We start from the raw sequence: 27,550 nt of genomic DNA, 5'->3' as shown, positions 1-27,550 counted from the left end.
CACCGCCAACATTATTATTATTATTATTATTTCACCCTTTCCTATACCACCCACTCCCCACAGCCTTCGTCTTCGCCTCCCCCGTGTACCCCTTTGCCCACTCATCATAACCCGCAGAGTTGAACCCACTCATATCCGGGAAATCCTTAGGACACCCCAACGCCTTAAACCCCGGCACTAACATGCCACTCAAGAAATTAACCACACTCTGCACCAGCACCACCGAGTTGAATAGTTCACTCGGGAAATTCGCATAGACAGCATTATAAAGGAAACACGACAGCGCCTGGGGGTTGTTAGGTAAATCCACGGGTCCCACAACCCATGACTGATCCGCGCCCGCTCCCCCGATCGCCGGTCTAGCGTACAGATAGACGTCCAGGATACCTGCGGCGGCCTCGACGACCGTCATGGGTGTCGCGCGGCGGTACCAGCCCTGCTCTGGAATGCGTTCGGGGACGCTTGTGTATTCCAACTCCGGGTCGTTCCACTTCCCGCCTTGCTTGGGCTTCGCGCCGTAGAAACTCGTGATGGAAGCTTCGTTTGCGATGGTGCCGTTTGAGAAGAAACCGGGTATGAAGTAGTAGGCGCCCATTACGACGCCTGCGGAGGGGAGGTTGAAGTAGAATTGAGCATTTGCGGCGCGAGAGGCGGCGTAGCGGGTTTTGAAGTGCTCTTTGATGGCGTCGGTGTTATAGGTGCCGTTGCCGTGGGCGAGGGCTTGCTGGTGGAGTTGCTTGAAGAGGGAGGGTTGGAAGGAGATGTTGTCGCCTTGGAGGTAGAAGTCGAAGCGTGTGGCTGAGGCGTCGCCTTCGTTGAATTTGCCGTGGCCTGCGATGCCCGAGGGGGTGCCGAGGAGGAAGTTGAGCGCGCCATTTAGGATGCCTACGCGTGCGTCCGGTCCGCCGATGCTCATCTTGGTGGAGAGGATGTCGCCGCCGTCGAGGGCTCCGCCGGTGGCGAGGAGCGCACTTAGGTCTGGGGCCATGTTGAAGACAGCTTGTGTTCCGGCTTGGATTTGGGCAATGGTCGCGATGCCGTTTCGTGGGATGTCTGGGCTTGTTAGTTGAATACAAGGTAACGTTATAGTGCAGAGCTTACATCCATGATTTGCCAATGTGTTGAGACCAGGGCAAGGGCCACGCTGGTCAGTAGGGCCAGGAGGCTGGAAAGGGTAGTCGGCTGGGACTCGTTAGTAACCTGTGTGAACTAAATACAGTATACATACCCTCAGGGAACCTCCTCAACCCCTTCACAGAGTCGGATGTCGGGATGAGTCCTAGTAGAGGGTCCAAAACAGGTTTGAGGGTGTCTACGAGTTGGCGAGGCTCCACTGAAGCAGCATTTCGACTTTGCAGCTGACGCTTAACTTCAGCGCGTGCTTCTGGATGGTTCAAGAGAGCCTCAAGACCTTCGGGTTTGAGCCATGGGAAAGCTAGCGCCGAGGGGGTAGCGAGGAGAAGTAAAACCGTGGAGCGCATACTTGCTGTGGTTGATGCGATGAAGGAACTGACAGAAACATTGCAATGCTTTTAAATTGGGCCCGCTGCTCTTTCGCATCGTACTTTCCATCTAACGTATCCAGCCTCAACACAAAAACCTTCGTCATTGCAAATACTCTTTTTGCTTTCTATGGGTAACTTTGGGTTTAGTTTGACACTACCAATCATATCCCTACACTACACCTGCCAATTGGAACCAGTTCAATATACTTTTTGTGGCTATAACCTGATTAGATAGAAAAAAAGACGCACGATTTCGTACGTGGCTGGTGAATTTAACTCCAAATTAGGAACAACCGGCCTTTTCTGGATAATGTCCAGGTGCTGTCCCCCGCGCACCATCAACGACTAAGCTTTTGCCGGAGCGGGAGAGCGGCTATCCAGGATTTCTACGATCGCTTAATTTGATCCGTCCATTTGGAGTAGGATGTTCGAGCGCTAGTGCAACGCTTGGCCTAGTAGTACGCCGGATGTGGGGTATCTTGACAGACGGTTGACGTTGACGTCCCGCGTTTGCGATTTGCAGATCTAGAATCGCTGATCTTGACCCAAATACATATAGTTTCCCGTCCGTTGCGGATGCCTGCAGTACTCGACTGTAGGTACGTAATAGGCCAAAACCTGGTAGACAATCATGTGCACTTTGTGTGGCACACACATGGCTTATCTTTTCTTGACATTTATAGCCTTAGGTATGTATTTTTGTGCTGTTGATGCTTGGATATATGATCAGAAAGCCTGCAGAATGATGGTATAGACATCGTCGATGAAAGTGTATAGTGGAGAGCGGTGGGCCATGTGCAAAAGACTGGTATGCACTCATAGAGAAGTAACTCCGCTTCCTAACCGGTGTTGGTGCTAGTATTGACTCAGCACCCAGCGAGCGTCGGAGTCTGAACCGTGACCTTCGCTATGAAGGACCGGTAAGACTAAAGAAACCTCCGACGTCATCAGGGTGACGTGAGGTTTGGTCCACCATCTCGTCTAGGCAGTTACTATCAGTTTACCAGCTCAGCCTAGTGAAGTCAGGGGTGAGACTCCAGTATCGATGAATCAGAATTTAATGCACGTTGAAGATCGAAGCGCAGGTATAAGTAGTTCAAAGGACTCGTTGTTGAAAACAACACCCAGCTTATAACCAGTCTAGTTTCATCTCAAGCTATGTGAGGTCGCCATGTCCCTTTAGTCTGATATTGAAAACAAATCATCCCGCCAACACCGGTACACAATGTACTGACAAAGCGCATTGGCGCGAAGCGGATGTGGCCTGTGCGACGGGAATGACCCAACATAGTGGTTTTGACTGCAGCGAGCACGACACACCAGAAGCGCTAGATGTGCTAGTGTGACATTGAAGATGACCTCTCCTGATTGCGGAGTCGACACCACTGTCTTTGGAGTTGGAGCTGTGAAAGCTTGCGTGCAAGATGATTGCTTACAAAAGCTACACAAAAGCAAATTAGCTGAAGGTAGAGTGTGCAACAGCAGTACCGTAGGCTCGGTACCAGCCTTGATTCAAGATAGGGCTGGCAGGATATGTTGTACGCCTGTTATTTCAGACGACCATTCACATACATTGTCCTACGTGCTTGTGCGTGCAAGGAAAATTTCTCCAGTTACAATCACTGTTTTTGATGAAACTAACAAGCACTATGTTCTGACACCACAAGGAGATAGATTCTACGACGAGACCTGGGATTGCTTTTTTAGTTTAGAAGAATTTTTTTTAGTATTGCTTTATGCTATATATATACATCTAACAAAGATGTGATTGTAGACATTATTCCATAGTTGACGCTCCATCAATGGGACCCTTTGAGGCTAGTCCAGTCGAGGCTAAGGTACAGAAAGCGCCTGGGGTGACCAATCTTACCGGCCTGTCAAAATGACGGCAGTCACTGACTGCCTGTTCCAAGATTGCACCACTTCCCAACACCACTCCGTATTCTTGTCGCAGATATACATACATAAACACCCGACAGTAAGGTCATTGGTACGTTTTGATGCCATCACCTACACAAGATACATACGGTTTACGCCAGAGCATATGTTACCCAAATCTGTCCTACACCAAGCAAGACCGTTATCGAAAACAAAGAACAGATCGAATGAGAAAAGTATCTCCCTGTAGCTAATATTCTGCCGCTGTCTTCAAGTCAGGCGACCAGGTCTGTGTTGCATCCGTTGCATTGGACTTGGGGCACCAAATCCTACAATCACAGCCCATCCGTCTCCACGGCATGGCACTAGCATATCCAAGACACAGCACTCAACGTCGTGTACCGACTATCCCTCCAACAATAGGTTCGTTCAGAACTAACAATCTACCGTTCAAGTCTGAAAGTGGGGGAACTACAGCTCAGTTATACTCACACAACCGCACTGTATCATGATATCGGACCCAAACATCAGAATACAAATCCCACACCCTCCTCTTCCTCTCCAACCCAGAAGCCTTCCCATTTTCCCAACCCAAAAAAGAAAATCTCCCATCTTCTCCTTACCCTCCTGAAGTTACTCATCAACCATGTCCCTCACCCCCAAAGACCAACCTCCCAGCCTCCCCCTCCACAAACCCTCCTCTAACACAACAACCCCCTCCCAAACCCCCCGTGCCCACCACACCCTCCGCACCGAAGCTGCCGCCTTCATCGGCGAGTTCATCGGCACCTTCATGTTCCTCTCCCTCGCCTTCACCGGCACACAAATCGCCCTAAACGCAGCCGGCAGCAAAGAGCTATCCGGCAGCGGCGACCCACTTCCCGACGTATCAAAACTACTCTACATAGCCTTCGCCTTTGGTGCCTCACTCGCCGTAAACGTAGCCATCTTCGCCGACATCAGCGGTGGGAAATTCGTATGCCGTTCTTTTTCTTTTTTTTTCCTCCTCCCTTGACTCCAATCAACCTAGTTACTGACATGATATAGAATCCAGCTGTACGTAACCCCCCTAATTCCCCCCCTCGCTCCAAATTATGTGCATGTATAAATGATTAGTGTCAAAAGGTAACAACAGCACTCTACCTCACCCGCAAAATCCACTGGCACCGCGCCACGCAAACCATTGCTTCCCAACTCCTCGCCTCCATCGCTGCCTCCGCCTTCATCTCTGCCTTACTCCCCGGGCCACTCACAATCGCGACAACTCTCTTACCTTCCATCTCCATTACTCGCGGTTTGTTCCTCGAAGCGTTTGTTACGTCCCAACTAATTCTTACCATCCTGATGCTAGAGGGAGGGGTGGCTAAGCCGATTTATATAGGGGCGTCATTGTTCGTGGCCCATGTGTGTAGTGTGTATTACACGGGTGCGAGTTTGAATCCCGCGAGGAGTTTTGGGCCCGCGGTTGTGGTGGGTTTCACGGGGTATCATTGGATTTATTGGGTGGGGCCGTTTTTGGGGAGTGCGGTGGCAAGTGCGGTGTATGGGGGGGTGGGGTGGTTGAGGAGGGAGAGGGTGGTTGTTGTGTGATGTGTCTATGTATCTATGTAATGTAGGGTGTATGTGAGACGTATAACTACCACTTCACTTGTTCGAGTTCCCTCGCATCGCTTTCTTCATACGCAAACCTTTTCTCCGCATCCTGAATCAACTCGATATGTGTCTTCGATCGAGGCGTGATGCAGCATTCAAACGGCACGGGCCGACTTATTGTGCCAGGCTCGAACTTGACTTCGCTCCGCTTCACACGTCCCTGTGCGTCTACGCTGGGAGCAATGTTGAAAACAGCAAGTGTCTGTGCAATTGTGACGAATAGCGCGTGATCTGCTACTTGTCTCCCCGGACAGATCCTCCGCCCATATCCAAACACGTGCGTCCGCGGGTCTGGTTCCGCTTCTCTCCCCTCTGAAGCTAAAAAGCGCTCAGGTCGAAATGCCATGGGATCGCGATACACGGCCGGATCATGCATGAAGCCCCAGTTGTTCGCTAGTATGACTGAGCCCCTGGGTATGCGGTAACCCCGGTATTCATCTTCTTTCGTGCTCGTATGTGGGATCCCCATGGGAGCGACGAGGTGCCAGCGGTGTGTTTCTTGGACTATGGCGGAGATGTATGGGAGGTTGGGGAGGTCGGCTAGGGTGGGGAGACGAAGACCGTGAGTTAAAGAGTCGATTTCTTGTTGGGCTTTTGATTGGACCGTGGGGAAGAGGTGGATTGCAAGGAAGAAGGTTGTTATTGCTGAGACGGTCTGGTGGGATTGGAGTGAGTTTTTGATTTGGAAATGCGGTTATGAGTGCGTAAATAAGGGGACTCACGGTGTCTGCGCCGCCAAGGTAGAGGGCCAGGGCTGCCCATTTGTGGTAGAATTCCATATCTGGGGTGCTATCTGCACTTTCTATGCTTTGGGAGAGAAAGGACGGCGTATGTCTCTTTTCCCTCATTTGCTGCTTGACAAATTGGTAGGGCCGGGTTGTGCATTGATCGAGCTGTTTTGCCATTTCCTTTGCTGTGCGTTTGAAGCCTGCACCGGGCATCCAGTCGGGTATGTATTTCACTAACGAGGTTAGAAAGTACTTCTCGATGGTCTCTGAGGAAGGTACACAACGAACTGAATGGAAAAATGTCAACAGCCCACCGCCCAGGGACAGTAGCTTCGGCAAACTGCTCCATGGTTTTTTCCGCCACATCAACCAGTGGATCCTTTCCATGTGGAACAATATTGTATCCATATGTGATTTTCAAAATCACACTCCCAGCCTCCTTACGAACATGCTCAAACAGCCGATCTGGCGACTCCAACATATTGACCAGAAACCGCGCGGCTTCGGCCTCTTGGACGCGGTCAAACACAGAAAGCGATGTACTTGTACTCGTAATCTTTGTGATATTCTTCCGGTGTATCTTCCACACATCGTTGTAGGGTATCATGACAGTGGCATGGCGCCAACCCACCCTATAAGCAACAGAATCGTAGTTAACATCAACCCATGCATCCCAGAACAAACAAAGACACTTACATGTCACCGGCAAAGACGAGACTAGGGCGTGACGAGTAGATTGCAGAGCGGTCGCGCAAGAGGTCGAGAGCAATGGTAGGGTCGTTGATGATGATAATGGTCTGGCCCATGGCTGTCACCGAGGAAATGGGGCCATATAGCTCCTTGTGCTGCAACCAGTGATGACACTCGAGCATGCCTGGCTTGGGCATGTCGTGGACGTTTCCCAGTATAGGGATTCCCCTGGGCCCTGGGGGCAGAGGTAGAGCATGTCTGTTTTGCCAGAACCTGATCACAGCATGCAATAGGCCGACGGCTATGAGGAGGAAAGCAGCAACTGGGGTTACAATAGTCATGACAAGAAAGGTTGCATTTCACAGTGTGCAAAGCTGGTGGCTGAAGATGAGGGGATCTTGAGAAATTCGCTACTTTGATTATTGATCCACCTTAGGAAAGGGCCCCCCCCTGCCCCCAAGTGCGGAGACTGGCGGGGTTGGGAGAAAGGGTAATGTGGAGTGTTGGGGCAATCACATGGCACTTTGCCCTATACCGGTAATGCCCGACGCGGTGTAACATTCGTGTGCCTGAGGAGGCGCCGTCAGCGGCTGGCCATGGTGGCCATGGTGGTGATGTCACTAAGACCCTAGTGTTGCTTTTGAATACAAGCGAGAGGGTCCAATCAAGGTTGATGCGAGCGATCTGGATCTCATCGTGGAGAGAAACTGAGGCTGTTCCTTGCGACAAGGATCAATTCGAGGTTCAGTCTAGACTTGGCGTCTATTGACAATCAAGGCAGAAACGCCGGGTCTGGTTCATGGCCAAGCCAAAGAAGCCCAACGCACTACCCACACTCGTGCAGCGCCACGACTAAGTAAGGCCGACCACAATATCATAGGCCAAACTGGCCCTCAACCTCCCTCCTCCTCTGCTCGCGCTCCATCTCCTGTCGAAGCTTTTCTGCATCCTCGGTGATGCCTTTTTCGCCCTTTTTGCGCTGTCTCTCTTCATACAGAGCCCTGCCCTTCATGATCCTGGCGACAATCTCGGCGGCATTGACGTTTTGGAAGCCGTGGTCGCCAATCTCGCAGTAAATGTTCATCGCCTTGGGCACAGCGTAGGGGTCGAACTGGAGTGGCATAAAGGTAGTTTTGCCATGGTAGATGGTTAGGGGAGACGAATACGGGAGGGCGTGGAGGAAGGCCTTGCTAAGGGAGAAAGGAGCGCCGAAAATGGTAGCATGGACGTACTGAACAAGTTAGTATGTAATTACAAAAATCGCCCAAGCGGGGCGTACCTTGCACTGCAAAACGCATAGACCACGTTCAAAAATGTTCATGATCGGGTAATTGATGCCTTTCCAGTGGTTGATGACCTCGTCGTCGTGGATTCCGGCAATCAAAAAGACCGGGCCGTAGTCTTCGCCAGTTTTCTGTATGCGCTCCAGTTTGGCTTCTTCCGTGAACCATCCGTTTTCCCTGGCGCGGTCTTCTTCGCATTGCGTGACGGAGCGCAGGAATTCAATGTGGCCAGAGGAAAACAGATCCCAGCCGCCATCGACATAGACGACCGACTGGCCCTCCTTGAGCCCCTTGCCCTGAACGATCTGGTTGAACTTGCCCTTTTCCTCCCTGACGGGGCCTACTTGCGAGGCCGTAGATTCCTGGCGGGGGTGATCGGGGCGGGTGGGGCTTGTAACGGCGCTGGTCGTGGTTCTCCGTAGCTTGACGGGTCGAGAAGCATGCCAGTACCAGACATCACAGCCAGGGGCACGGCCCGAGGCGTCGGTCGCATAGTCCTTGATGCGCTGCAGCATTTCCTGGCCGGCCTTTGTGCGTTCTGCTTCGTCGCCAGGACCCTCTTCACCAGACAAGCGCTTGTCGAGCGAGGGGATAAAGTGGGAGCGGGTGCACAGCAGCATGCGGCCAACGAGGTCGGTTGTCGAGATGCCTGGGGTGCGCTTGACGACCTTGAAGCGGCCGGCCTGCTTGACATAGCGGTAGCAGTCGCGGCCATCGCTGTCCGAAGTGATGTCATCGCCGTGGACAACATACTGGCAGCCGTAGTGGGTAATCCAGGGCAGCGACGTAACGTAGGGGGCTCGGGGAACGGCCTTGGTTGCCCATCGGCAGGCCTCAACGGCGGTGACACTATGGCAGTCAGCCGGCGCAGGGCGTTTAGGGGTGCAGCGAGGAGGCCTACCGCTCGTCGAGGCGCATTACGGTAGGGCCCTTGTTCTCGAGGATAGCTTCGTCCGAGTGGACGCCGACATAGAGCTCGGTGCCCAGTTGGCGGGCCTGCAGCATTGCGCCGGCATGACCTGGAGGGGAGAGTGAGCGTGGTGAAGGTGGTGCAGAGAGGCAGTGGGCGTACCGTGGTGGGCAAAGTCGAAGCAGCCGTCGACCCAGATGCGGTCGTCAGAGACTGGCATGTCGTGCTGGGGATCGACGGGCCATTGGCCTTCGGTGGGGATCCATTCTCCCTGCGGAGGATTAGCAGGCGGACTTGGGGCGTGTGGGCGAGGGCGTGTTAAGTACATACTCGGGCGCTGTGTCTGCGCTGCATGGTGGGCGGCGTGCGGGGGGCAGAGGCAGCGGTTGTGGAATAGAGGGGGGCGCAGGGAAGGATATTAGATGTTAGAGAGAGGACAGGCAGGGCGGGCGGTTGCTGGCTTGGGGGGGTGGTTGTATGGCGGAGAGGGGGAGTGGTGGTGGTAGAGAAGCAGGGGTGGTGGGCCTACTCCGGCCTGGCTGTTCCTGCGTTGGTCAAGCTGGGGGATGGATGGGATGGATGATAGGCGCGCAGTCCATCAGCTGGCACCGCGAACCGAAACACGGCCTGAATTTTGGCATTGTCGCAGCAGCGCATGGTGCTCGTGGAACGCGCTTCGTGTTTAAAGCTCGTGGCGCCCCGGTCCGCCGAGTCTGTCGCGTCGTGTTGTCGGCTTGTTGTTGTCGCTGTCGCAATACATACATCTAGATATATACATCGACAATCGCCTATCGAAAATATAGCCCGTCAGCCAGGCCGTAGGCGCATGTTCAGGCAGGGCTCAAGGGTGAAACAGCGCCCCTGATCGCTCGGTAGCCCCCACCCTTGTTGGCTGGCTGGATGCCTTCAGCTCACCATGGCCGACCACCACCACCACCTCCCCCTCCACCAGCAGACACAGCAGCACCAGCACGGCATCTTCTCCCGCCGGCCCTCCTTCTTCGGCGGCAGGCATCGCACCGCCTCTAGACACGGCGCCGCCTCCTCCCTCTCCCACTCCCATGCTGCCCCCGCAGACACTGCGCCGCCCCAGCTCCATGTCCAGCCCGCGCCGCCCATCACCACCACTGCTGCTGCTGCCGATGCTGCTGTCCCTGATAGATTAAACACGACCCCTCCCCCTCCCCACGATTCATCAGACGACCCCACCAAGCAGCAACCCACGACCCCCCAGCGCCGCCGCCACGTAAGCAGGCACAGCATCGCTTCTTCCGTCACCGATCTCGGCTCCCAACTGCGCACCTCGCGCTCGGCCTCACTGCGCACCACAAACTCGTCCAGCACCCGCAAGACGTCGTCCTCGTCGCACACGAGGACGCCCTCGGCCACGCTGGCCCTCGCCGAAGCAGACAAGGCCCCCGCGCCCCAGCGCCCGACCCTCTCCGTTTCCACCTTTACTCGCTCCTCCAAGCAAAAGGCTCAGGACGTCCCCCAGAGCCCCTCGAGCGCCGTCGACAAGCCAAAGAACCCTTTCGCCATGGCGGTGCCCATGCCCTTGCGCCACCCACCTACCCAAAAAGACATTCTGCACGCAAACCAGCAGTCCAACCGCACCCTCGCCCCTGCCGCCCCAATCCCCGTCCCCAATGGCTCAAACCCCAACCTTGTCTTCCAGCATATTCAAGAGCTCGCCTCGAAGCGCATCTCTACGCTCGACTACCTTCGCAAGGCGTATGGCCCTCTCTTCCTCTTCCTCTTCTTCTTCTTCTTCTTCTTCTCCTCCTCCATTGCCCTCCGTCCCACTTGCCCTTCCGAAAGCTAACAACCCCCCGCTGCAGTCACGAAGGCAGAATATACTGGTTCAACACGCTCCTCTTCTCCAAATCCGACCTCACCCGTCTCCCTTCCTTCACCTCACGCAACCAAGCCCGCCGCGCTACCCACTACCTCCTCCTCGGCTTCTCCCTCCCCACCATCCTCGACCTCAACGCAAACTCGCCTGCCGACTACCTCAAGGCCCTCAATGCCTTACTTATCGAGTTTGAGCAGTACCAGTCCATGCACCCTGCCGACGGCTCTACTCCTTCAACCCTGAGCCGTGCTCGCCTCCCGCAAATGTTCAAGCGTGCAAACATGGGCATGACCATGGGCATGGGTAGCAAAGGTCGTCGTAGTAGCAGCGCAACCGGTGATTTTCCTATCTTGACCCCGAGCAACAGCTTCAATGGCACAGAGGGCATGGGCATCGACTCGCCACCGACTGATGACTTGCTCCTGCCAAATGAGTCGTATACACACCTGCAGACTCCGTCACTTCCCTTTGATCCAGACTTTTTCAGCACCTTTGCCACACTCTGCGACGTCCTCATCGATTGCTACACGCGCATCCTGTCCATGCTGAGTACCCCCGAGAGTGTCGCCATGGCCGGTGGAGGCGTTCCCAGTATTGTGGGCGACCTGTTCAACAAGGCCGACGCACGAGTCCGGAAGATTATCCTCGCGGGTGTTGTAAGAGAGTTTGAAGATAGCTGTCGTGCTGGGGTTAAGAGCGAGGTTGGCGGCGTTGGTAAGGTTGTCCTGGGCGGTTTGATGTAAAACACAAGGGAAAGCAACGTAACAATTCCTGTCATGACGGCTTGGGAAGGGATATAAGGTTTCATGGGAAATTAACGATTCAGGATTTGTTTTGTGATATCCACTGCCGGTTTTGTAATCTACAACCGGCTTTTTTTCTTCTTCTTCTTTTCTTTTCTATTCTTTTATTCTGTTGTAAGACAATCTTGTTGTAATATTTTGCATTCAATCTTGTGTTGGTGGGCATTTGACATAGAAATAGGGGTGAGGGATACGATATATATAGATCTATGCTCTGTATCAAGACTTGTTTTGTACCAATTCAATGCTTTAATCCACATAATCTTGCTTGGTGCATACTACAACCGGCGTTTCCTTTCTCAACCGCTTTTCTCATAATTCTTCCTGTCCATTTTCATCTCACGACACTTCAACACGGAAACCCCCAAATTTCCACCGCCATATCTACGCAGCAGCAGCAGTACTAGCCTCATTCTTCTCGACCAAATCCACAACCCCCCTCCCCCTCCCCATCTTTACCAACTTAACCTCCTCCCGCCCCTCACTCCCTACGCCCTCTCCCTCATCCACGCCCTCACTCCCCCAAACCTCCTCCTCCTCCTCCTTCACCGCCCTCTTCACATCCCCCAGCTCAATCTTCATACTATACGCATCCTCGCCATCCGCATAATACTTGGCCTCCACCTTGTCCACCTTGAACCCCAGCGTCTCACGGTACAAGTGCAGCGCCGCCGTATTCGACACGCGGACGTGCAGGGACACGTAGTGCGCGTTGAACGTCTCCGCCATGGCGCGCTGAGACTGCCGCATTAGTTTCTCCGCGAGCCCGAGGCGCCGGTGCGTGCGCATGACGGACAAAGAGGTGATGTGGCCGTGTTGCACGCCGTCGGTGGGTTCTTCTTCCATTTTTGCGAGTACGTAGCCGACGATTTTGGGGGGGTCGTAGGGGGTTTGGGGGGGGCGAGAGACCTTTTTTTTGTTTTCAATTCGTCAGAATCGATTTTTATTTTGGAGGAATTGAGAGATTGATTGATTGGTTGATTGGGAATGGAAGGGGTTTTTCAGACAAAGCAAGGTTGAGGGTGGTAAATGTCACGTGCTGGAAACTTACATCTACGGCTACGTAGCTGAGTTGCGGCCAGCTCAACGCATGATACAGGTAGTACTTGCAAAAGTAATTTTCCGGCAAATTCGTGATATTGGCGAGTTGCACGTGCGGAATGTCTTCTGGGCGGAGTACACGAATGTCCATTGTTTCTTTCCTTTCTCTTTCTCTTCTTTTTTTTGAACTCCCGTTTCTTTCCTAGCTCTTTTCGTCTGCAACCAATGCTGTCGTGTTGCGGTTTTTCAGATCGAAATGTGTCCAAGTATCCAGTTAACTCTCAGACCGAAACAAACAACGCGGCTTGTCGGATCGCGGCTGCGGACGGGGCAAATGTTGGGTCAGAGGTTCAGATAGTTACACGAGTGCGTTATGTAAGCCTAAACTGTGGGGTCGGAGGTTGCACTAGTGCGGGGCCTATCTCCGTCGCTTGAGCAATGAGATGTGATCAATGTACTAGATTACATTCAATACCTGATGATATCTATCTAGAAAGCCTGTTGCTACACCATCTTCCTGGTCCTTATCTTTCCATATATATACCACTTCTCCCATCTCAACTTCCTATTACCTTACCGCCAACAACTTCCAACCTTGCTTATATACAACCGGTATATCCTCTCCCCTCCTCTCCATCAAATACACCCAACAAGAAAAGTAAAACATTTATATGTTGCTTAATAGATAACGCGAGAAAATTCGCCCTCACACATGCAAAAACCCAACCAAACTCCCGCATGATGCTTTGTTACTTCATGCTCCGAATCTTCATGCGTTGTAAACAACAAAATATCCTTCATGCCACCATTCTCTAACCCAATCATCATCACCGACCCAGAAGATGATCAACGCTAGGCTTCACAATCGGCAAGTATCCCTCAGTAAGCGGCACATATAGCGCCTTCTTGAGTCCCAGCTCCGTCCCCAAATAGTACAAGAGGCGGTTAACCCACTCACGTCTTGATGCAACGTCCATCTTTTTTGGTTCGGGGATGTCGAAGTCCACCGGAAGATGTACTGGACTGTCATAAGGATGCGCTGGGTTGGAGTCGAAAATGTGGTTCTTCTTCGCCATGTGGTCATACACTGGTGTGCTGTTCACTGGACTGTTGCTTGCACTCGTTGCCTCCAGTTTCGGTACGATGTTGGCGAGCTCCGAGAATTGCGGTGCCAATGCGTAGGCGTTTTTGAATTCCGAACCTGGGTTTGATTGGAAAGAGTCGCTGTTTGGCGACGTCTGAAACGTCGGAAAGTGGGTTGCTGGCGATGGTTGTTGGCTTCCTGGCCCGTTAACATCAGGAACAAGACCCGAGCTTAGAGCAGCGTCCATGATACCCAGTGGCCACAAACAAACATAACCTCTCATCCCAACAACGTCATTGTATGATTTGAGATGTATAGGGACTGTAAAGCTACCGAACAATGCTGAGCAATTTTTGTCAATGACCTCAACCAAGTGGGTAGTAGTGATCGATTGTTGCATACGCAGACTCCTGGTACTGAGTGAAACAGGAACGGACTGCCCATTAGTAGTTGTAGAACCGCTCTCGGCCATAGAAGGATAAGGCAAGGCCGGCTCTGGGAATCGCAACAACCAATTAAGCATCTCAAGAAGGTCACGAAGGAGAAATATTCGACTGGTTCGAAAAAAGCCCCAGATCCAGCACCTCTTCAGGCTTTGGTATGCATGAATCTCTGGCGGCGCACCTCGACTTGATAGGAAGAGATTCCGCCATTTTTCATCATAAGCTGTCCTAGCTTCTGCTGTATTCGGTGCCATGTGGTAATCCCAGGCCGGCGTGAGGGGCGATTCCCAGGCTTGAAACGCGCCATCTAGTTCGACAGCGGTCTGGAAAATCTCTAGCATAGCTAAGCGACTAGTGGGTGGGTTCGCGCTTTGCTTAATCTCATGCCACTTTGCGTGCAACATGGCTTCTCTCCAGATCAGACGGATGACAAACACGTGAGAATTGCTGTAAAGACTGGGAAGGTACCCCTCCACCTTGATTACGTCTTTTTTAGGAATGGGTGGGCGCTTTGCTGACTGTAGGTTGCCGAGTAACTATTCGACAAAGTCAGCAATGCATAGAGAAAATATACGCCGGTATTACCATTTGTGCATAGGCTACTTCATACAATCTAGCGGAAATCGGGTCACTGTAGTATTGCTCGACAGTTCGCAGCTGGAGCAACGCAGTAGCACCATGGTGATGGGCAATAAACGTGCCTTTTCGCTGCACATTGGTGAGGTTCTGACAAAGTTAGGACTCTGCCAACCAAAACTCAGTCCCTACATACCTCATAAACCCCCATAAGATAGACTGAGCACAATGCTTCATTCGTAGCCGATCGCCTCTTATCCGCAATCACCTTGGTTAGCATGGGAATGGCTTTAGCAACGCACTCCTCGCCTAATGCAGCGGCATGGGCATCCTTGCATCTATTCGCATAGTTGACATATGCAACAGCATCAACAGTAGTAGCTATCAACGAGTCCTCCGAGGCACCCTGGTACAGCACGGGAATAAAAGTCCACAAGGCGTCTGAGGGCTCGTCCTTTGGCATGGTGGGCGAGTCGGGCAGAACAAAGTCATAGACGAATCGCTCAAATGCCTTGCGGCGGAAATCGGGATTGGGTGCCGGCGTAATGGTCATTTTGCTTAGGTCAATAGTAGCCAGTGAAATGTTGGATGCATCCTGGGTAGCGTCATCGGTGGACCCGCTGGGCGAGTGCACACTCCCACTCGAGGAGCGTGTGTCGTCGAGCGTGGGCGGAGTAGATGCATCGCTTGGAGGCGTCTTGACATAGGCAGCGGTGTTTGTTTCTGCCGTGGTTGGACGCTGGTGGGATTTAGATCTCTTCCGCCATGATTCCTCGGCTCTCTGTGCTGCCGAAGCAGTCTGGTTCCGAAAGAGGATATCGGCTTGATCGCGATACTTGCACTCGTGGCTAGCCTTTGTGCATCGACTGCAAGCCGGCCTGGCCTCGTCGCACTATGGTGGCATTAGCCTGGCAGTTGGGGGTGCAATGTGGCCATGAGAGAAAGGGCAATGGAACGGCGTGCTCACCTTGACCTTACGGGCTCGACAAGCCTCGCAACCCTTGCTGGGCCTTCCGCGATAGGACATTGACGGGCGATGGGGTCTAGTGCAAGCAGATGATGTGGAGGCGAATAAGAAAAAACAGGACGGGAAGTTAATAGCACCCGGTCCAGTCTACACAACTATGGCTCTTTGCTTTAGGCCTTTGGAGGTGCGCAATCACCAGAGGCGTGCGCGCCAGGAGGGGTGTAGCGCGCCTTCACGTGAGCGATCAGGCTGAAACCCAGTCAACGCCCTTTACAAGCATCGAGCGAAGCGCCTGGTGGCTAGCGGAAGAGCGTCCATGTAAGTTTTCTGGTCGAGATGGTATGTAGGAGGCAAGGGGGTTGGTGGGATGGTTCAGGCCCGGCGGCCGGGAAAACGGCCCTGCATGGTGTGGGCGTGTGTGTGGGCGTGCAAGTGAGTGTGTTCGATGTGCCGCAGTCCCCCGTCGTGCGTCGTGCGTCACAGGCGCTCGGCCTCCGACCGTTGCTGAGTCAAACTCGGAGTGAGGCCTTGGCTTGGCTGCCCAACGGCTTTCCAATTTTCTACTACAGTTGCTGTCTCCTAGCTCCATCAGTGTTTCGACGCGGCCATCAGCATCTCGTCCACCTGTTAGCGTAAACTCTTCTCATCCTTTGTCTCTATCCGGCCTCGTATTTGCCCAGCTTCCTTCGCGGCCTTATGTCCGCCAGCTTCCGGCCAGCTTCCGACCAGGGACCCGACCCCTCCACCAGCCCACATACCCCGGATGCCGTCGTTTCAACGGTCATATACCAGGGCCTCGAATCAGCTCACAGTGCAGGCTTAAATCGGCCCTTTTCCAACGGCAGCCTAACTACAGTTACATATGCATATACCTACATACACAGTGGCTTGGTGGCTCTACATATCTAGATTCACTGCATAGCATCATCGGCCGATTCTCCATGCACGGCAATGCAGCTAGACGGACAAGCAGCTGTGCCATGACGTCTTCAGGGGTACTTTTTCTTTTATTCTTGTCCCATTTAATTTCACATCAGGACCCTGACCCGACAGAGTCAAATGTAAAGGAAAAGGAAGAGGGGTAAAGAACAAAGGATCAGCACGATCCAGTTTCACGCTACCCACGTTTCGCCTCCTCATCACGCTTGACACTTGACGGGTTTCTGTCCAGCACCCTCTTGGGAACTGTATACTATGCATTGGCTGGATATTACAGCTTCGCCAACACATGCCGCCCCCCATCTCCGCTGCCCAGCACAATCTCGTCACTACGCCAGTCCACATTAAAAGTGACCTGGTTCAGTGGGTTCTTGCGATGCGCCATGTTGAACAACTCCTCATACACCCTACCGTCATACCTCCCGAGTGCACTGTTCAGAAGAAAGTCTGGTATGGACCACGCATCTACAAGCTTTACAGCGTCTGGCCGCAGCTCGGTCATCAAATCAAGTACCGTGTTTTGTAAAGCATATACCGACTCGGGTGAGACGGCAGCCGTCATAATAAACGAGGAAGCACACTGATCAAGTGTGTACAAGGCGTAAAGCCGGAAGCATGTTCGCAAAGCAGACTGGTTGGCCGGAGAGACAGAGCCGAGGCCATTGTAGAAGTTGGTGACGAGAATCTGCTCAGAGTATGCACGACTGAGACTGTGGAGCTGTATCATCAGGCGTGTCCATGACTGCTTCTCCACCACGCGAGCCTGATAGGCGCGGTATGACAAGTCTGCTGCCCGCCATTGAAAGACCCGGACTATAATCTGATCATCTATTGACCCGTCCTTTGCTACTTCCTGAGGCATGTGATCATTGCGGTTCTTGAGATAGAACCTGAACAGCCCATCCGTTGGGTCTTTGGGTGACGCATCAGGACATTTGATGACATCTCTCATTTTCTTGATCAGATACGCGGCCACTTGTTGCGTAATCATCCAGTTGTCTCCCTCGACTGTCGGTTTGGATAGGTAGTCAGCATTGAGTCCAACAAGGCCGCTGCCACCGCCGTATCCATGGCCGCCCATTGCGCGTCGACACGTTTCAATGCCATCAGCAGCAAGCGTCGTGCAAAGACTCTTCAGCCCCGAGCTTGCGCTGTGCAATTCCGCTAAAGGACCAAAGTCTCCAGTCTCAATCGTCTCCCGCGATCTCTGATACAACGTATACATGTATTCACCCGTGTAATGCAGTGCAAAAGCAGTTGCAAGGAGCGGCAGGACACGTATTTGCACAGTCGGATAGTCGAGCACCTTCATCTCCTCGTCCGATGGATCAGTGGAATCACGGTCCTTGAACTGTCGCCTGATAGCACAGTACCGCACTGCAACAGTGACTGCCCGTGCAAGGACTAGTCTTGCATGCATGATGATTTGTCCTCGAACAAATGTTAAGCTTCCGTACACAACAGCCGGATGTCCTCTCCGCAGGAATGCACCCGTCTCGTCTGACACCTCAGCATACCGGCTCAGCATAGCCGACTTGGGCACGCGAAAGTGGTCAAAGACCATGTAGCCATTGTCCATACTGGCGTAGCCATATTTCGGCCCGATGTCACCCACCGCTATTCCGGGAAGAGGTTGATGCGTCTTCTCATCCCGGATCTGCAGGATGAATGTCTGCGGGCCGTGGGCGACGTAATCCGATTCGAGACTCTTCGGTTCCGAAACTTTACTCGCTTTGAGCAGGTTGCGTGATTTTGGCAAAAATAGTTGCGCCACTACGATCTACGGATGGCGCGCGTCAGCGATTGCCTTACTCTCAAGAGCGAATTTTGGTAGGGAGAGGGGGTTCTGGAACGTCGTACAACAAGGGCGAGAGGCACATACGGCATGTGTGGCGGTCCTTCCCATTGACCCATTCCACCATTTGCTGGCAGTCAGACTTGGACTGTGTATCTCGAATTCCTTTTTTATTGGGTCCCACAGGGCCACAGTTTCCAGCCCTCTGACGTTACTGCCATGGCCAAGCTCAGTCTGCGCATAGCACCCAATGATGTCGTAGTTGACAATCTTGGGCATCCAGTAGTTTCGCTGTTCCTCGGAGCCTTGCTCGCCTACTGTTGTGACTGGGTGACACGGGACATGTCAGCCTAGCCCAAGCGCCCCAGTTACACAAGGTTTGCATGATATGTATCTCAGCTTGCAATAATCACTAGACTTACCGAACATAGCCGTGTGCAAGAAATATGGGCTCGGCTCGTCGACGAGATACTCCGCCATCTTACAGTCCTCGTCATCCCAGCTGTGTGGCCTCTTCAGCCTCTGGATGGCCTTTGCCCGCGCGAGACCCAGATGGTACCGGCCAGGCCGCGATAGGTTGAGTTGCTGGTCTTTTTGGAAGAGCTTCTCCTTGCTCAAGACGGCGAGAACTTTTTGCTGCCGCTCGAGAAAGTCATCACGGCCGAGGAGGTGGTGTGCAAGTTGCTCAACATCGATGCGCGAGCCGTCGCGCTCAGCCTGGATCGTTGCTGTACCGTCGTACAAGGGTTTGAGATTGTCGGTGAAGTCTGTCATGCTGCCATTCGATCGCCTGCTTGCTATCAAGATCTTACAACCAAGCCAGTCGCCAGCCGCCTCATAGGGTGAGCTGGGCGTATTCCTTTTGAAGTCCGTTATCTTCTTCGCGAACAGTGTGATACAGCCTGTATACTTCAGAGCACTACCGGTTGACGTTGTCCGGTGCTATTACGAGAGGTGACAGGCATTACTACCTCGGTTCGCTTCCAGTCATCGAGACAACAGAGTCGGGCGGGGGTCTCATTGTGGATGCGAACAACGGTGCGGGCCCCGCCTCTTAGGCATGTGGAGCCGGCGATGCGGGGCTACGTATATGCTATCCCAATGCAGGCAGCGTCAACTGAACATCCTAACTAGTGGACGATCCAAACGACTTCAATCATTTGGGGATACAAAGAGAAAAGCAAACAAGATTGAATTGATTACAGTTGTAAATGATATGCCGAAACAAGCAAACAGACCTGCACTTTTCAGTCCCAAGATACTAACCCCAAAACAAGCTAATTGTACAGGATATCAGATGTCCAATCCCAACCGGTGACCCAGAGAATAACCCAATTCTCTTGAAAAGAAACAACGCCAGATGCTCCTTGAGTTGCAACTCCCAAAATGCTTCATCAATAGCCCGTTGCACTAGGGCAAACACACTTCTCTTGTCTGGTAGAAGGGTGGTCAAATACAAACCCCCAATCTACTCAAGCACAGCATCCGCCCAGCTGCGCAACCCTCCCTCTTCGTCGAGCACGCGCGTCATGTCCTCCTTGGCAAGTCGTACCAAAATTTCAAATGGCGCCTCTGCGCCATTGACCAGCTGTCTGCGTCTAGGCAAGAAGATGATTCCACCATCGCTCGGCGCATACGTGCGCCTGATGAACTCGGGCCGACCGGCCAGTGACTGTTTACCTTGATCAGTACCCGGGATACCCCAGCTGAGGTCTGCGCCAAAGTTTAACCAGCTCGAAATGTATATGTCCGACCCAAATGCCGAACCTAGTGAAATCTCGGTATCGGTGATTTGCGCGATCGACTTGAAGAATTTGAGATGGCGTGACACCCACGTGTCGTCGACGCCTTGGATGGCAGTTTGGATTTTTTTGATGACGCGGATGATGGTGGGGAGGGTTACGCTGTTTCCCAAGTCAGCAAAGTCCTTTTTCTTTTCTTTTTTTCTTCCTCTCTCTTGAACCCAGAGGAACAAACTTTGTTTTAGCCTTGGGAGGTTGGGTTCACAAAGTGTAACGTAAAAAAAAAAAGAGGTGAAACAAACCCGATCGCAGGGGGGGAGGAGATTGGGTGGAGAAAGAAGAAGAGCAAACTCACCGGTCTTCGCTCAATAGGTCTGAAACGTTGAGAGTGGCTTTTGAAAATAAGGCCATGTTGCCCGTGTAATCCGCGGGGACGCATGGGTTCTGACGTTTGCGTAGATCGGTGGCAATGCCGAGGTTCGTCTCTTGCAAGTCGTGCTGCAGCAGTCGGTCTCCCCTGGCTCGTGTGACGTGCGTCCACACCAGCGCAGCGAGCACATTGCACATTGTTGGCGTGCTGTCCGGTGGGAAGTGAGGCCGCAACATGTCCTGGTATCTGCGTATGCGAGAGACTGGAATTACAAAAAGACGTTGAGCGCAGGTGGTGTCGGCGGGTAATGTCCTGCGATATGTGGGTGGCCCATCACAGTAGCAGTCTGCAGCAGCGCCACCTGTTTGCTGTGGGTTAATGTGCCAATCAACGGCTTGCCGTAGTCGCGATTGCCTGTCAGCAACGCTTATTGTATCTGTCATTGTCAGTTGTGATTGGGAAGTTTGGATCTAGGAAAAGTACCAAAGATTTTGCTATCACTTATCAAGTGTTGGCGCGGGAGATTGGATACGTGTGTTGAAAAGGTTTCCCAGAAAAGGTTGATGCCGGAAAAGTCGGATACGCTGTGGTGCATGTAGGTGGAAAGGACCAATCCGCCAGGAATGAAGAATGCTTGACATCGCATCGCGGGCGCGTCGCTCTTTCCAAAATCGACTTTGCCTTCGCCGTCTTTGGGAACACCTGGGTACTGTGCAAGATCTTCGGGGACAAACATGGAACCTTTGAAAGCACTTGGTGGCATGCCGTCTCGTTTGAGTTGTTCGTATGTGTAGGGAAAGTCACGCTCATGGTAAGGGATTTGCTTTGATCGGAATATGCAATTCAGCTCTTCGTCGGACACTTCAATGGGATATTCCAGAGCAAGTCTCCCCGTGGCAGTATCGGGCAGAGAGAGGAGACCAGCAAGGAAAGGAAATTTTTTGAGCGAGAGGCGAATACCATTCCCAAGCGCATGTATGGCAGCTTCGGCATTATTCTGGTCGGGAAACTGGCGTTACAATCAGCACCTACTACTACTACGACGGTCGTGTCTCCCTCCTCCTCGTCCTTCTTCTGGGCCAACATACGGGAAATATACACAGCGTTTGTATATACACGCGCACAATGTTCTGATCCAGACATGAGAGATGGAATGACTTTGTTCGACGGGCCAGATTGTCCGGCTTGGTAATCATATTGAGTAGGCGGGGGGCAGAGCTCGCGACAGTGCCCAGCAACCTGCTCCTGCTGATCAATAGTGGTAGGTCTAGGGACATGGCTGAGGCGTTTCCCGAAATTATTTATATATACCAAAGACGCGGAAGAGTCATAGACGCTCTGGAGTAGGTGAACAAACACACGACATATGAAGCACGCGAGGCCAATTTTACCCCTTCACCGCAAGGCCCCATGGAGCTGCGCCTGATGTGACGGGGGGCGGCATCGGTCCACGCTGCCACGGACCGAGTGAGCTATGGCCGCATGCGGAAACATCTGTGCGGCTACGCCATGCCCACTGCCCGCTTCCCCGCCAGCCTGCCCTATCGACGACTCGCTTCCATACCCTCGACCGCGCCAAACGTGTCTCGTGCCGCCTTCCCCGGCCGCTTTTGCAAGAATGCGCCCAAGGCACCGCCAAACCACCAAACATCGCGGAGCCGGATGACATGCAGCCGCCGCCCGGGCGTTCGCAGACGGTCCAAGCCCGCTGAGTATGGCCGCAGCCGGAGAGGGCAACGCCAAAGAGAGGGGGTGGGGGGTGTTCAAGTATATTGCTTTTTCTTCCTTCAGCTTCATCGTTCAGGACCAGGTGCAGGGCCTGGGATGGATGCGGCTCGAAAAAAAATATGATCATCGTTCCTTGCTGACGCCCTCGCATTTGCATCCCGGTCACGAAGCCCCAGGGCGCACATGGGTCCTACCCTTTTTTCTTTGCCTTGTCTTTGTCGCTTGCAGAGCAGCCGCCATCCCAGCGTCGCCTAATCCTGCTGTCGCGGCAGCGTCTTTTTTGGTCCTGCGTGGCGCATTGGAAATGGCGGCCTTGGTTGCTTTGCGCTGTATGTGTGCGGCCAAGGCAAACGGCGTGCTGCCGCCAGGGCAAAATGTTCGATCTTCGGTACCATGGCAGCCCAAAGCGCCGTAATACGTCCCTCTTTTTAGGTCGGTGTACGCCTCAAGCAACAGAAACCTGGAGCCCACCCTGCTAGGCGTACGGATGGTCGTGCGCGCACCACTCACGCACCCCTGGCGACACAAGGTGCAACGTATTGGCGCCTTGCCCTGTGTCAGAGGACCCCCATCGCGATCCTCCAAATAGCATCTTTTACAAAGCGGTGTGAGCTATCATTGTAAAAATTCCACAAGCTCAGCAACAATACGTCATCTGATCGGTAGGTCTTTGGGGGAGACACGTTGCGCGTGGTCCGTCCCAATGTGGGTCAAAGACCAGCATGTGATGCCGGCAAACATTTTTTCTGGTACAGGTACCAAACAATCCAAGAAACCCCCTGGTCTAAAAGGCGGCATATTAACAAGGCCAAAAGTAGGTGTGGCTATAGCCATTGTGGCTGACAAGAGGACCATCACTGACCCACGCCTAGTGCTATGACAGCAACCTGTAGGTAAGCGAAACGCCTTATGCACGATGCGCGAACGAACCACCAAAATAACTGAGCAATCGGCTGAATTCTAGGCGGGTGCGAGCCCGAGCCTATACGTAACGTCGCCAAAGTAACCGAATACGCCTGGTGATCCGTTCGGTTGGCGGGTGCGAGCGGTGGCACCACAGTCCGTCACACAGCCAAACGACGGTATGGAAAAACAGGGAAAAATAAGCCCGGAGATTGACTCAACAAGGCAATCCGCACAACCTATAGATGCAATGACTGTGGACACAGCTGAGACACTGAAGCGTGGGGCACGCACGATAGACTTTTTGTTGACCGGAAACTCATGACAGATGCTATACGGCTGTGCCGAGACGCGTCTTTGTTGAAAGTTTTTAACTTTCATCGGGCCCGTCTCCCAATCACATGTGAGAGGAGGATGGCCATGAACTGCTTGCTGCCTTTTGAATGTCAGCCATGGGCATCAAAGGAAGACGCAGCACCGCCACTCGAGTACTACTCGTCAGTACATACTTATGTATACATGCTAGATGCTAGGATGCATGACTTGGCAGGAAGGGTATTCTGTATAGTGATATCATGCCAGGCTGATTTGTTGGGAAGTCGGCATTCGACGGGTGGTGTGGTCGCCGTCCTGGCAGTGGTCTCGGGGTCTGCTTTGTGTAAGGATAGCTCGGCAGGGGCCCGGTCAAGATGAGGGACCCCAAAAGGGCATGGGTATGACCAGACTCGTCGTTGTGCGAGTCAAAGGCAGTGTCGCCTAGAAGACGTTTGACATGCACTAGTTACGGGTACTGAGCGCCCTTGCCGGGCTGCTAGCGCCCGAAGCGACTGACTGCGGGGATGGCCACGGGAGTCTTCCCCGCGATCTTGTGCCACGATCGACTAGTAAGACACCCTGCACCCAAATGCCATGACTCCCCACAAGTGCAAGCGACTCGACTTCCCCACGTCTCTTGGCTAGCGCTCGACACAGTAGCCCTGCCCTACTATCCTGGACACACGTGCCGGCGATGCACGCCGGGAAGCGCATTTAAGGTACTTGTCGAGTCTTGGTCTGAGTAAGACGGCAACGGCAGCAGCACTAACAAAACTACCATGGTGGACCGAACCAGTGTGGTGCCTAGCCATGTTGGCGACAACGTGCTTCCGAACACTGTACGAACTCACCACACTCCACGCATCTATCTAGGTCGACTGCAACTGGTTACTGATATCCGCATAGCCTCTCTTCGGTCGCCTTCTCCGATTTGCCAACCAAACTCCCGCGCATATAGCGATCGAAGATGCCCGTGTCGAGTTGCAGAAGACCCATATCCATCTGCTGTCAGATGTCTTGGCCTTGCGAAACACCCTTCTCAATACCCTCGATGACGCAACCCGCAAAGCGTTAGAGAAGAGAGAAGAGGTGTACATGGCCATCGTCGCGCCAGGCGGTTACGAATGCACCGTGGCAATGCTGGCGGTACTGGCGCTAGGGGCGGCCGCAGTGCCAATGACGCCAGCCGTGCCTGTAAGTGAGGCGGCATACTTCATCCAAAAGTCAAGATCAGCGCTTGTTCTTGCGAGTTCGGAGAATATAGTCAAATGCCGTCTTCTTGCTAGGCGCATCTGTTCTACGAGCAACCCGCAGTTTCGTGTTGTCGAAATAGGACCGTTCGTCTCATCACCCACTCTTGACGCTCAGGAAATAATCATTTCATCGGATCGAGCCTTGGAAGAGAATGCGCCGGCTGTGGTCATCTTCACAAGTGGCACCACGGGACCACCCAAGGGTGCAGTGATGCGGAGATCGTACGTCTTTGACTGTGCGTTGTCCATCGCTGACCACTATCGCTTGACTGAACACGACGTCATACTCCACCTCCTTCCAGTACATCATGCCACAGGGGTCGGCATCAACTTTTTCCGTTCCTTATATCTGGAAGTCGTATCGAGTTCCGTAGCGGAGGTTTCGACGAGGCCTGGACGTGGAAGCGCTGGAAGGAGGGGGCAGCCCACCCTTCAAGGCGACTTACATTCTTTTCGGCCGTTCCAACTATCTGGATGCGGCTTAGACGATTCTATCAAATCCACCTGCGTAAACTCCCTGCACATGAACTAGCTCCGTACGTTGCTGGTGCACAACAATTCCGCGCCTGTTTATATGGAACGTCGGCGTTACCTCAGCCGCTAAACGACTTTTGGACAGACCTCTTGCAGCAGAATATCCTGCAAAGATATGGAGCAACTGAATTTGGTGCAATCCTCAAGATGCGCCTTGGAGATAAAGACACGCCTAAAGGCTCTGTGGGTGAAATTGTAAGCGGTGTGGATGTGAAGCTGTCCGAGGGAAATGAAGGGGAGATACTCGTCAAGAGCCCGGTACGTCACTTGGAACTTGCTGGAAGATGACTCTAATAAAACATAGCATATGTTTATGAAATATCTACATGACCCTGAAGGCACAACCGCTGCGCACGATGAAGATGGGTACTTCCGAACCGGTGATCTTGCACGAAGGGAAGGAAAGTATTACTTCATCCTCGGTCGAGCATCCCTAGACATCATCAAGTCGGGAGGATACAAAATATCAGCTCTGGATGTCGAGAGAGAGCTGCTGGGCTTGCCATACGTCGCCGAAGCCATGGTTGTCGGCGTTGCAGATGAGGAGTTTGGGCAACGTGTGGCAGCCCTACTCTCATTACAAGAAGAAGATATGACAACGGATTTTCCAGGCAAGCGATTCAATGCAGGCAACTCATTAACTATTGATGAGCTACGGCGGGATCTCCATGGAAGACTGGCCGGGTACAAGCTGCCAACACTTTTGCGAATTGTAAATGATGAGCTGCCCAAAACTGTCACGGGAAAAGTTCAAAAGAAGACCCTTGGACCGCAGTTCTTCCCAAAAGCATGGTCCAGCTGCCCAGGCATACAGAAATGGGTACCAGATACCGGAAGAAAGCTAGCGAAGCTGTGACTAAACAAGGCCTCGTGGTGACAAACCGAACATCTTCATCACGGTAAATCAAGATTGCGCCAATGATGCAATCGCGAGAGTATAATGGCCTGATCCTCAGCAGCACAGCATTGACTGAATACTGGTGAGTGAGTTAAATCGATGTGCATTTTTAGGCTGAAGTTAGTGTAGTTATGATGTGTGCGCAAGCGATTCCTCGGTTCAGCAACTAGGGACTGCGTTGCCGCATATGGCCGTCAGCATGCTTGACACCCCGCCCCCATACATCTCTGTAAAACATTTATTGCCGGACACAGCCGCGCATCCCCGATGCATATGATTCCCGACAGCTGAAATTATACCTATAACTACTGCGCACGTTGTAAAGATTGGTCTTGGCTTTTTACTTCGCATTCGATGTAACTCTGACCTGCACATGAAGCGGCATTTGGGACAAACCTTCGTCCCAGGACCCCGACAACATATGACATGATCCAAAGTCTAGATTCGGCTATCAGATTAAGGAAACGTCTTGGTATACCTAGGGATGTGTGACTCGGCAACAAGCGGTATAGTCAGCTTATCTATGTCTCACCGGAAGATACCCAACGCAAGCGGTCCAGTCGTTTGATGTTGAATAATTCTGCTGAAATGGTGAGATTTTGAAATCCCATGTCTAGCCCCAAAAAAGAAGCATATCAAGATTTTACATTTGCCAGGAATCACTGGCCTTACCTACCTCTTATGTCATATGGCAGTGGCACAACTCCAAAAAGATGACCCAGGAATATCGGTGCTGCACAATTGCCGGACTGTCCCAAAGCGGTTGGCACACCAGATTCATATCCCTAGAAATTTGTAAGCGGTCCAGATGTCTGGTAACAAATGCCGGGGATTTTTGCGGAGCCAAGACGAGAACATCCCGAAACATTCTTGGTCGTGGCAGCGGGGTCCTTACTAAGCGGGTAGTCTGGACTTCTGAAGCTACGCGAGTAGCTTTGCCCTGGTTCGAAGTGAAGAAACATTTGGACTTCTTTACGTACAACAAATGGTAAATCTTGGTACTACCGCCAAAGATGCAAATATGATTTGTAGAAAGCGGGGTCACTGGGTGAGCGAATCTCGGGGGAAACAGCTAACACAACAAGTTTCGGTATCGAATGATGGACATATCCGAGAGAATAATATAAAACAGCATTACAGTCTCAAAGACATATGCCACCAAGGCATAGCTTTATGCTCAAGAGGGTCCAGGAATTGAGAGAGCGTCTGTTTACCCAATATGTATCCGTGTTTGCTGAACTATAGCAGAGGATGAGTTGCAAATAATTCTCAGAAAACTACTGTGTATAATCACTTTGCGTGGATATGCTTGACAAAGTGGGCTTACTGAATGAAAAAAGGAAAGACGTCGATGATAGAAAAGTTGACGTTTGCCCAAAACCTGTACCTCGGCAGAACTCGGCGATCGGGACCCATTCGGATCTAAATGCAGGCGGCGATTAATTCCGCTACGGAATATCGTCATCATTGTTACTATGGCACTAAGTGCGGAAAGTTCCCGGGATTCCAAAATGGTTTGCACTTCACACAATCCGTAGCGCCTTTTACCTACGCCCTTTTTTTAGGCCTTTTATAATCACGAATAATGATTTGAGATACGAAAAAGACGATACGCGTAGAGAATAGTTATCATTGTAACACTGTAGCAGTGTTATAAAGC

The 27,550-nt window shown here is 52.5% G+C and overlaps 10 protein-coding genes across 10 annotated transcripts; 3 read left to right on the top strand and 7 right to left on the bottom strand.

The window, feature by feature from the left end:
- Nucleotide 1: 1 nt before the first annotated feature.
- On the bottom strand, nt 2-1,074 carry COCSADRAFT_38537 (uncharacterized protein). Its single transcript, XM_007703449.1, has one exon. The coding sequence runs from the start codon at nt 986-988 to the stop codon at nt 32-34; it is 957 nt and encodes a 318-aa protein (XP_007701639.1). The 5' UTR covers nt 989-1,074; the 3' UTR covers nt 2-31.
- A 2,955-nt stretch (nt 1,075-4,029) lies between these two features.
- On the top strand, nt 4,030-4,973 carry COCSADRAFT_93890 (uncharacterized protein; the record flags this gene model as incomplete). Its single annotated transcript, XM_007703792.1, has 2 exons — nt 4,030-4,359; nt 4,500-4,973. 2 exons carry the CDS (start codon nt 4,030-4,032, stop codon nt 4,971-4,973), a joined length of 804 nt encoding a protein of 267 aa, XP_007701982.1.
- On the bottom strand, nt 4,949-6,861 carry COCSADRAFT_38535 (uncharacterized protein). Its single transcript, XM_007703448.1, has 4 exons — nt 6,461-6,861; nt 6,053-6,396; nt 5,759-5,997; nt 4,949-5,691 (listed from the first exon to the last, which is right to left on the bottom strand). The coding sequence occupies exons 1-4, from the start codon at nt 6,793-6,795 to the stop codon at nt 5,020-5,022; spliced, it is 1,590 nt and encodes a 529-aa protein (XP_007701638.1). The 5' UTR covers nt 6,796-6,861; the 3' UTR covers nt 4,949-5,019.
- Nucleotides 6,862-6,890: 29 nt separating this feature from the next.
- COCSADRAFT_121554 (uncharacterized protein) lies at nt 6,891-9,302 on the bottom strand. Its single transcript, XM_007703791.1, has 5 exons — nt 8,978-9,302; nt 8,810-8,918; nt 8,639-8,756; nt 7,734-8,586; nt 6,891-7,685 (listed from the first exon to the last, which is right to left on the bottom strand). The coding sequence occupies exons 1-5, from the start codon at nt 8,999-9,001 to the stop codon at nt 7,329-7,331; spliced, it is 1,461 nt and encodes a 486-aa protein (XP_007701981.1). The 5' UTR covers nt 9,002-9,302; the 3' UTR covers nt 6,891-7,328.
- A 291-nt stretch (nt 9,303-9,593) lies between these two features.
- COCSADRAFT_71870 (uncharacterized protein) lies at nt 9,594-11,242 on the top strand (the record flags this gene model as incomplete). Its single annotated transcript, XM_007703790.2, has 2 exons — nt 9,594-10,378; nt 10,486-11,242. Coding segments are annotated over 2 exons (1,542 nt in total), but the record flags the coding sequence as incomplete, so codon positions are not given.
- A 444-nt stretch (nt 11,243-11,686) lies between these two features.
- COCSADRAFT_173093 (uncharacterized protein) lies at nt 11,687-12,494 on the bottom strand (the record flags this gene model as incomplete). Its single annotated transcript, XM_007703789.1, has 2 exons — nt 11,687-12,211; nt 12,354-12,494. The coding sequence occupies 2 exons, from the start codon at nt 12,492-12,494 to the stop codon at nt 11,687-11,689; spliced, it is 666 nt and encodes a 221-aa protein (XP_007701979.1).
- Nucleotides 12,495-12,800: 306 nt separating this feature from the next.
- On the bottom strand, nt 12,801-15,839 carry COCSADRAFT_121543 (uncharacterized protein). The gene is made up of 4 exons (XM_007703788.1): nt 15,414-15,839; nt 14,643-15,338; nt 14,456-14,596; nt 12,801-14,406 (listed from the first exon to the last, which is right to left on the bottom strand). Exons 1-4 carry the CDS (start codon nt 15,471-15,473, stop codon nt 13,171-13,173), a joined length of 2,133 nt encoding a protein of 710 aa, XP_007701978.1. The 5' UTR covers nt 15,474-15,839; the 3' UTR covers nt 12,801-13,170.
- A 633-nt stretch (nt 15,840-16,472) lies between these two features.
- Nucleotides 16,473-19,064, bottom strand: COCSADRAFT_223018 (uncharacterized protein). Its single transcript, XM_007703787.1, has 3 exons — nt 18,570-19,064; nt 18,235-18,473; nt 16,473-18,132 (listed from the first exon to the last, which is right to left on the bottom strand). Exons 1-3 carry the CDS (start codon nt 18,919-18,921, stop codon nt 16,624-16,626), a joined length of 2,100 nt encoding a protein of 699 aa, XP_007701977.1. The 5' UTR covers nt 18,922-19,064; the 3' UTR covers nt 16,473-16,623.
- A 476-nt stretch (nt 19,065-19,540) lies between these two features.
- Nucleotides 19,541-21,754, bottom strand: COCSADRAFT_223016 (uncharacterized protein). The gene is made up of 4 exons (XM_007703786.1): nt 21,348-21,754; nt 20,743-21,268; nt 20,245-20,695; nt 19,541-20,051 (listed from the first exon to the last, which is right to left on the bottom strand). Exons 1-4 carry the CDS (start codon nt 21,534-21,536, stop codon nt 19,616-19,618), a joined length of 1,602 nt encoding a protein of 533 aa, XP_007701976.1. The 5' UTR covers nt 21,537-21,754; the 3' UTR covers nt 19,541-19,615.
- Nucleotides 21,755-23,984: 2,230 nt separating this feature from the next.
- Nucleotides 23,985-25,972, top strand: COCSADRAFT_343027 (uncharacterized protein; the record flags this gene model as incomplete). Its single annotated transcript, XM_007703785.1, has 4 exons — nt 23,985-24,044; nt 24,112-24,777; nt 24,825-25,250; nt 25,297-25,972. The coding sequence occupies 4 exons, from the start codon at nt 23,985-23,987 to the stop codon at nt 25,846-25,848; spliced, it is 1,704 nt and encodes a 567-aa protein (XP_007701975.1). The 3' UTR covers nt 25,849-25,972.
- Between the last annotated feature and the right edge of the window lie 1,578 nt (nt 25,973-27,550).

Source organism: Bipolaris sorokiniana, assembly GCF_000338995.1.
Source record: "Bipolaris sorokiniana ND90Pr unplaced genomic scaffold COCSAscaffold_10, whole genome shotgun sequence".
NCBI lineage: Eukaryota > Fungi > Ascomycota > Dothideomycetes > Pleosporales > Pleosporaceae > Bipolaris > Bipolaris sorokiniana.
Note: the sequence above shows the minus strand (reverse complement) of the source record. Positions and strands in the feature narration are given on the sequence as shown.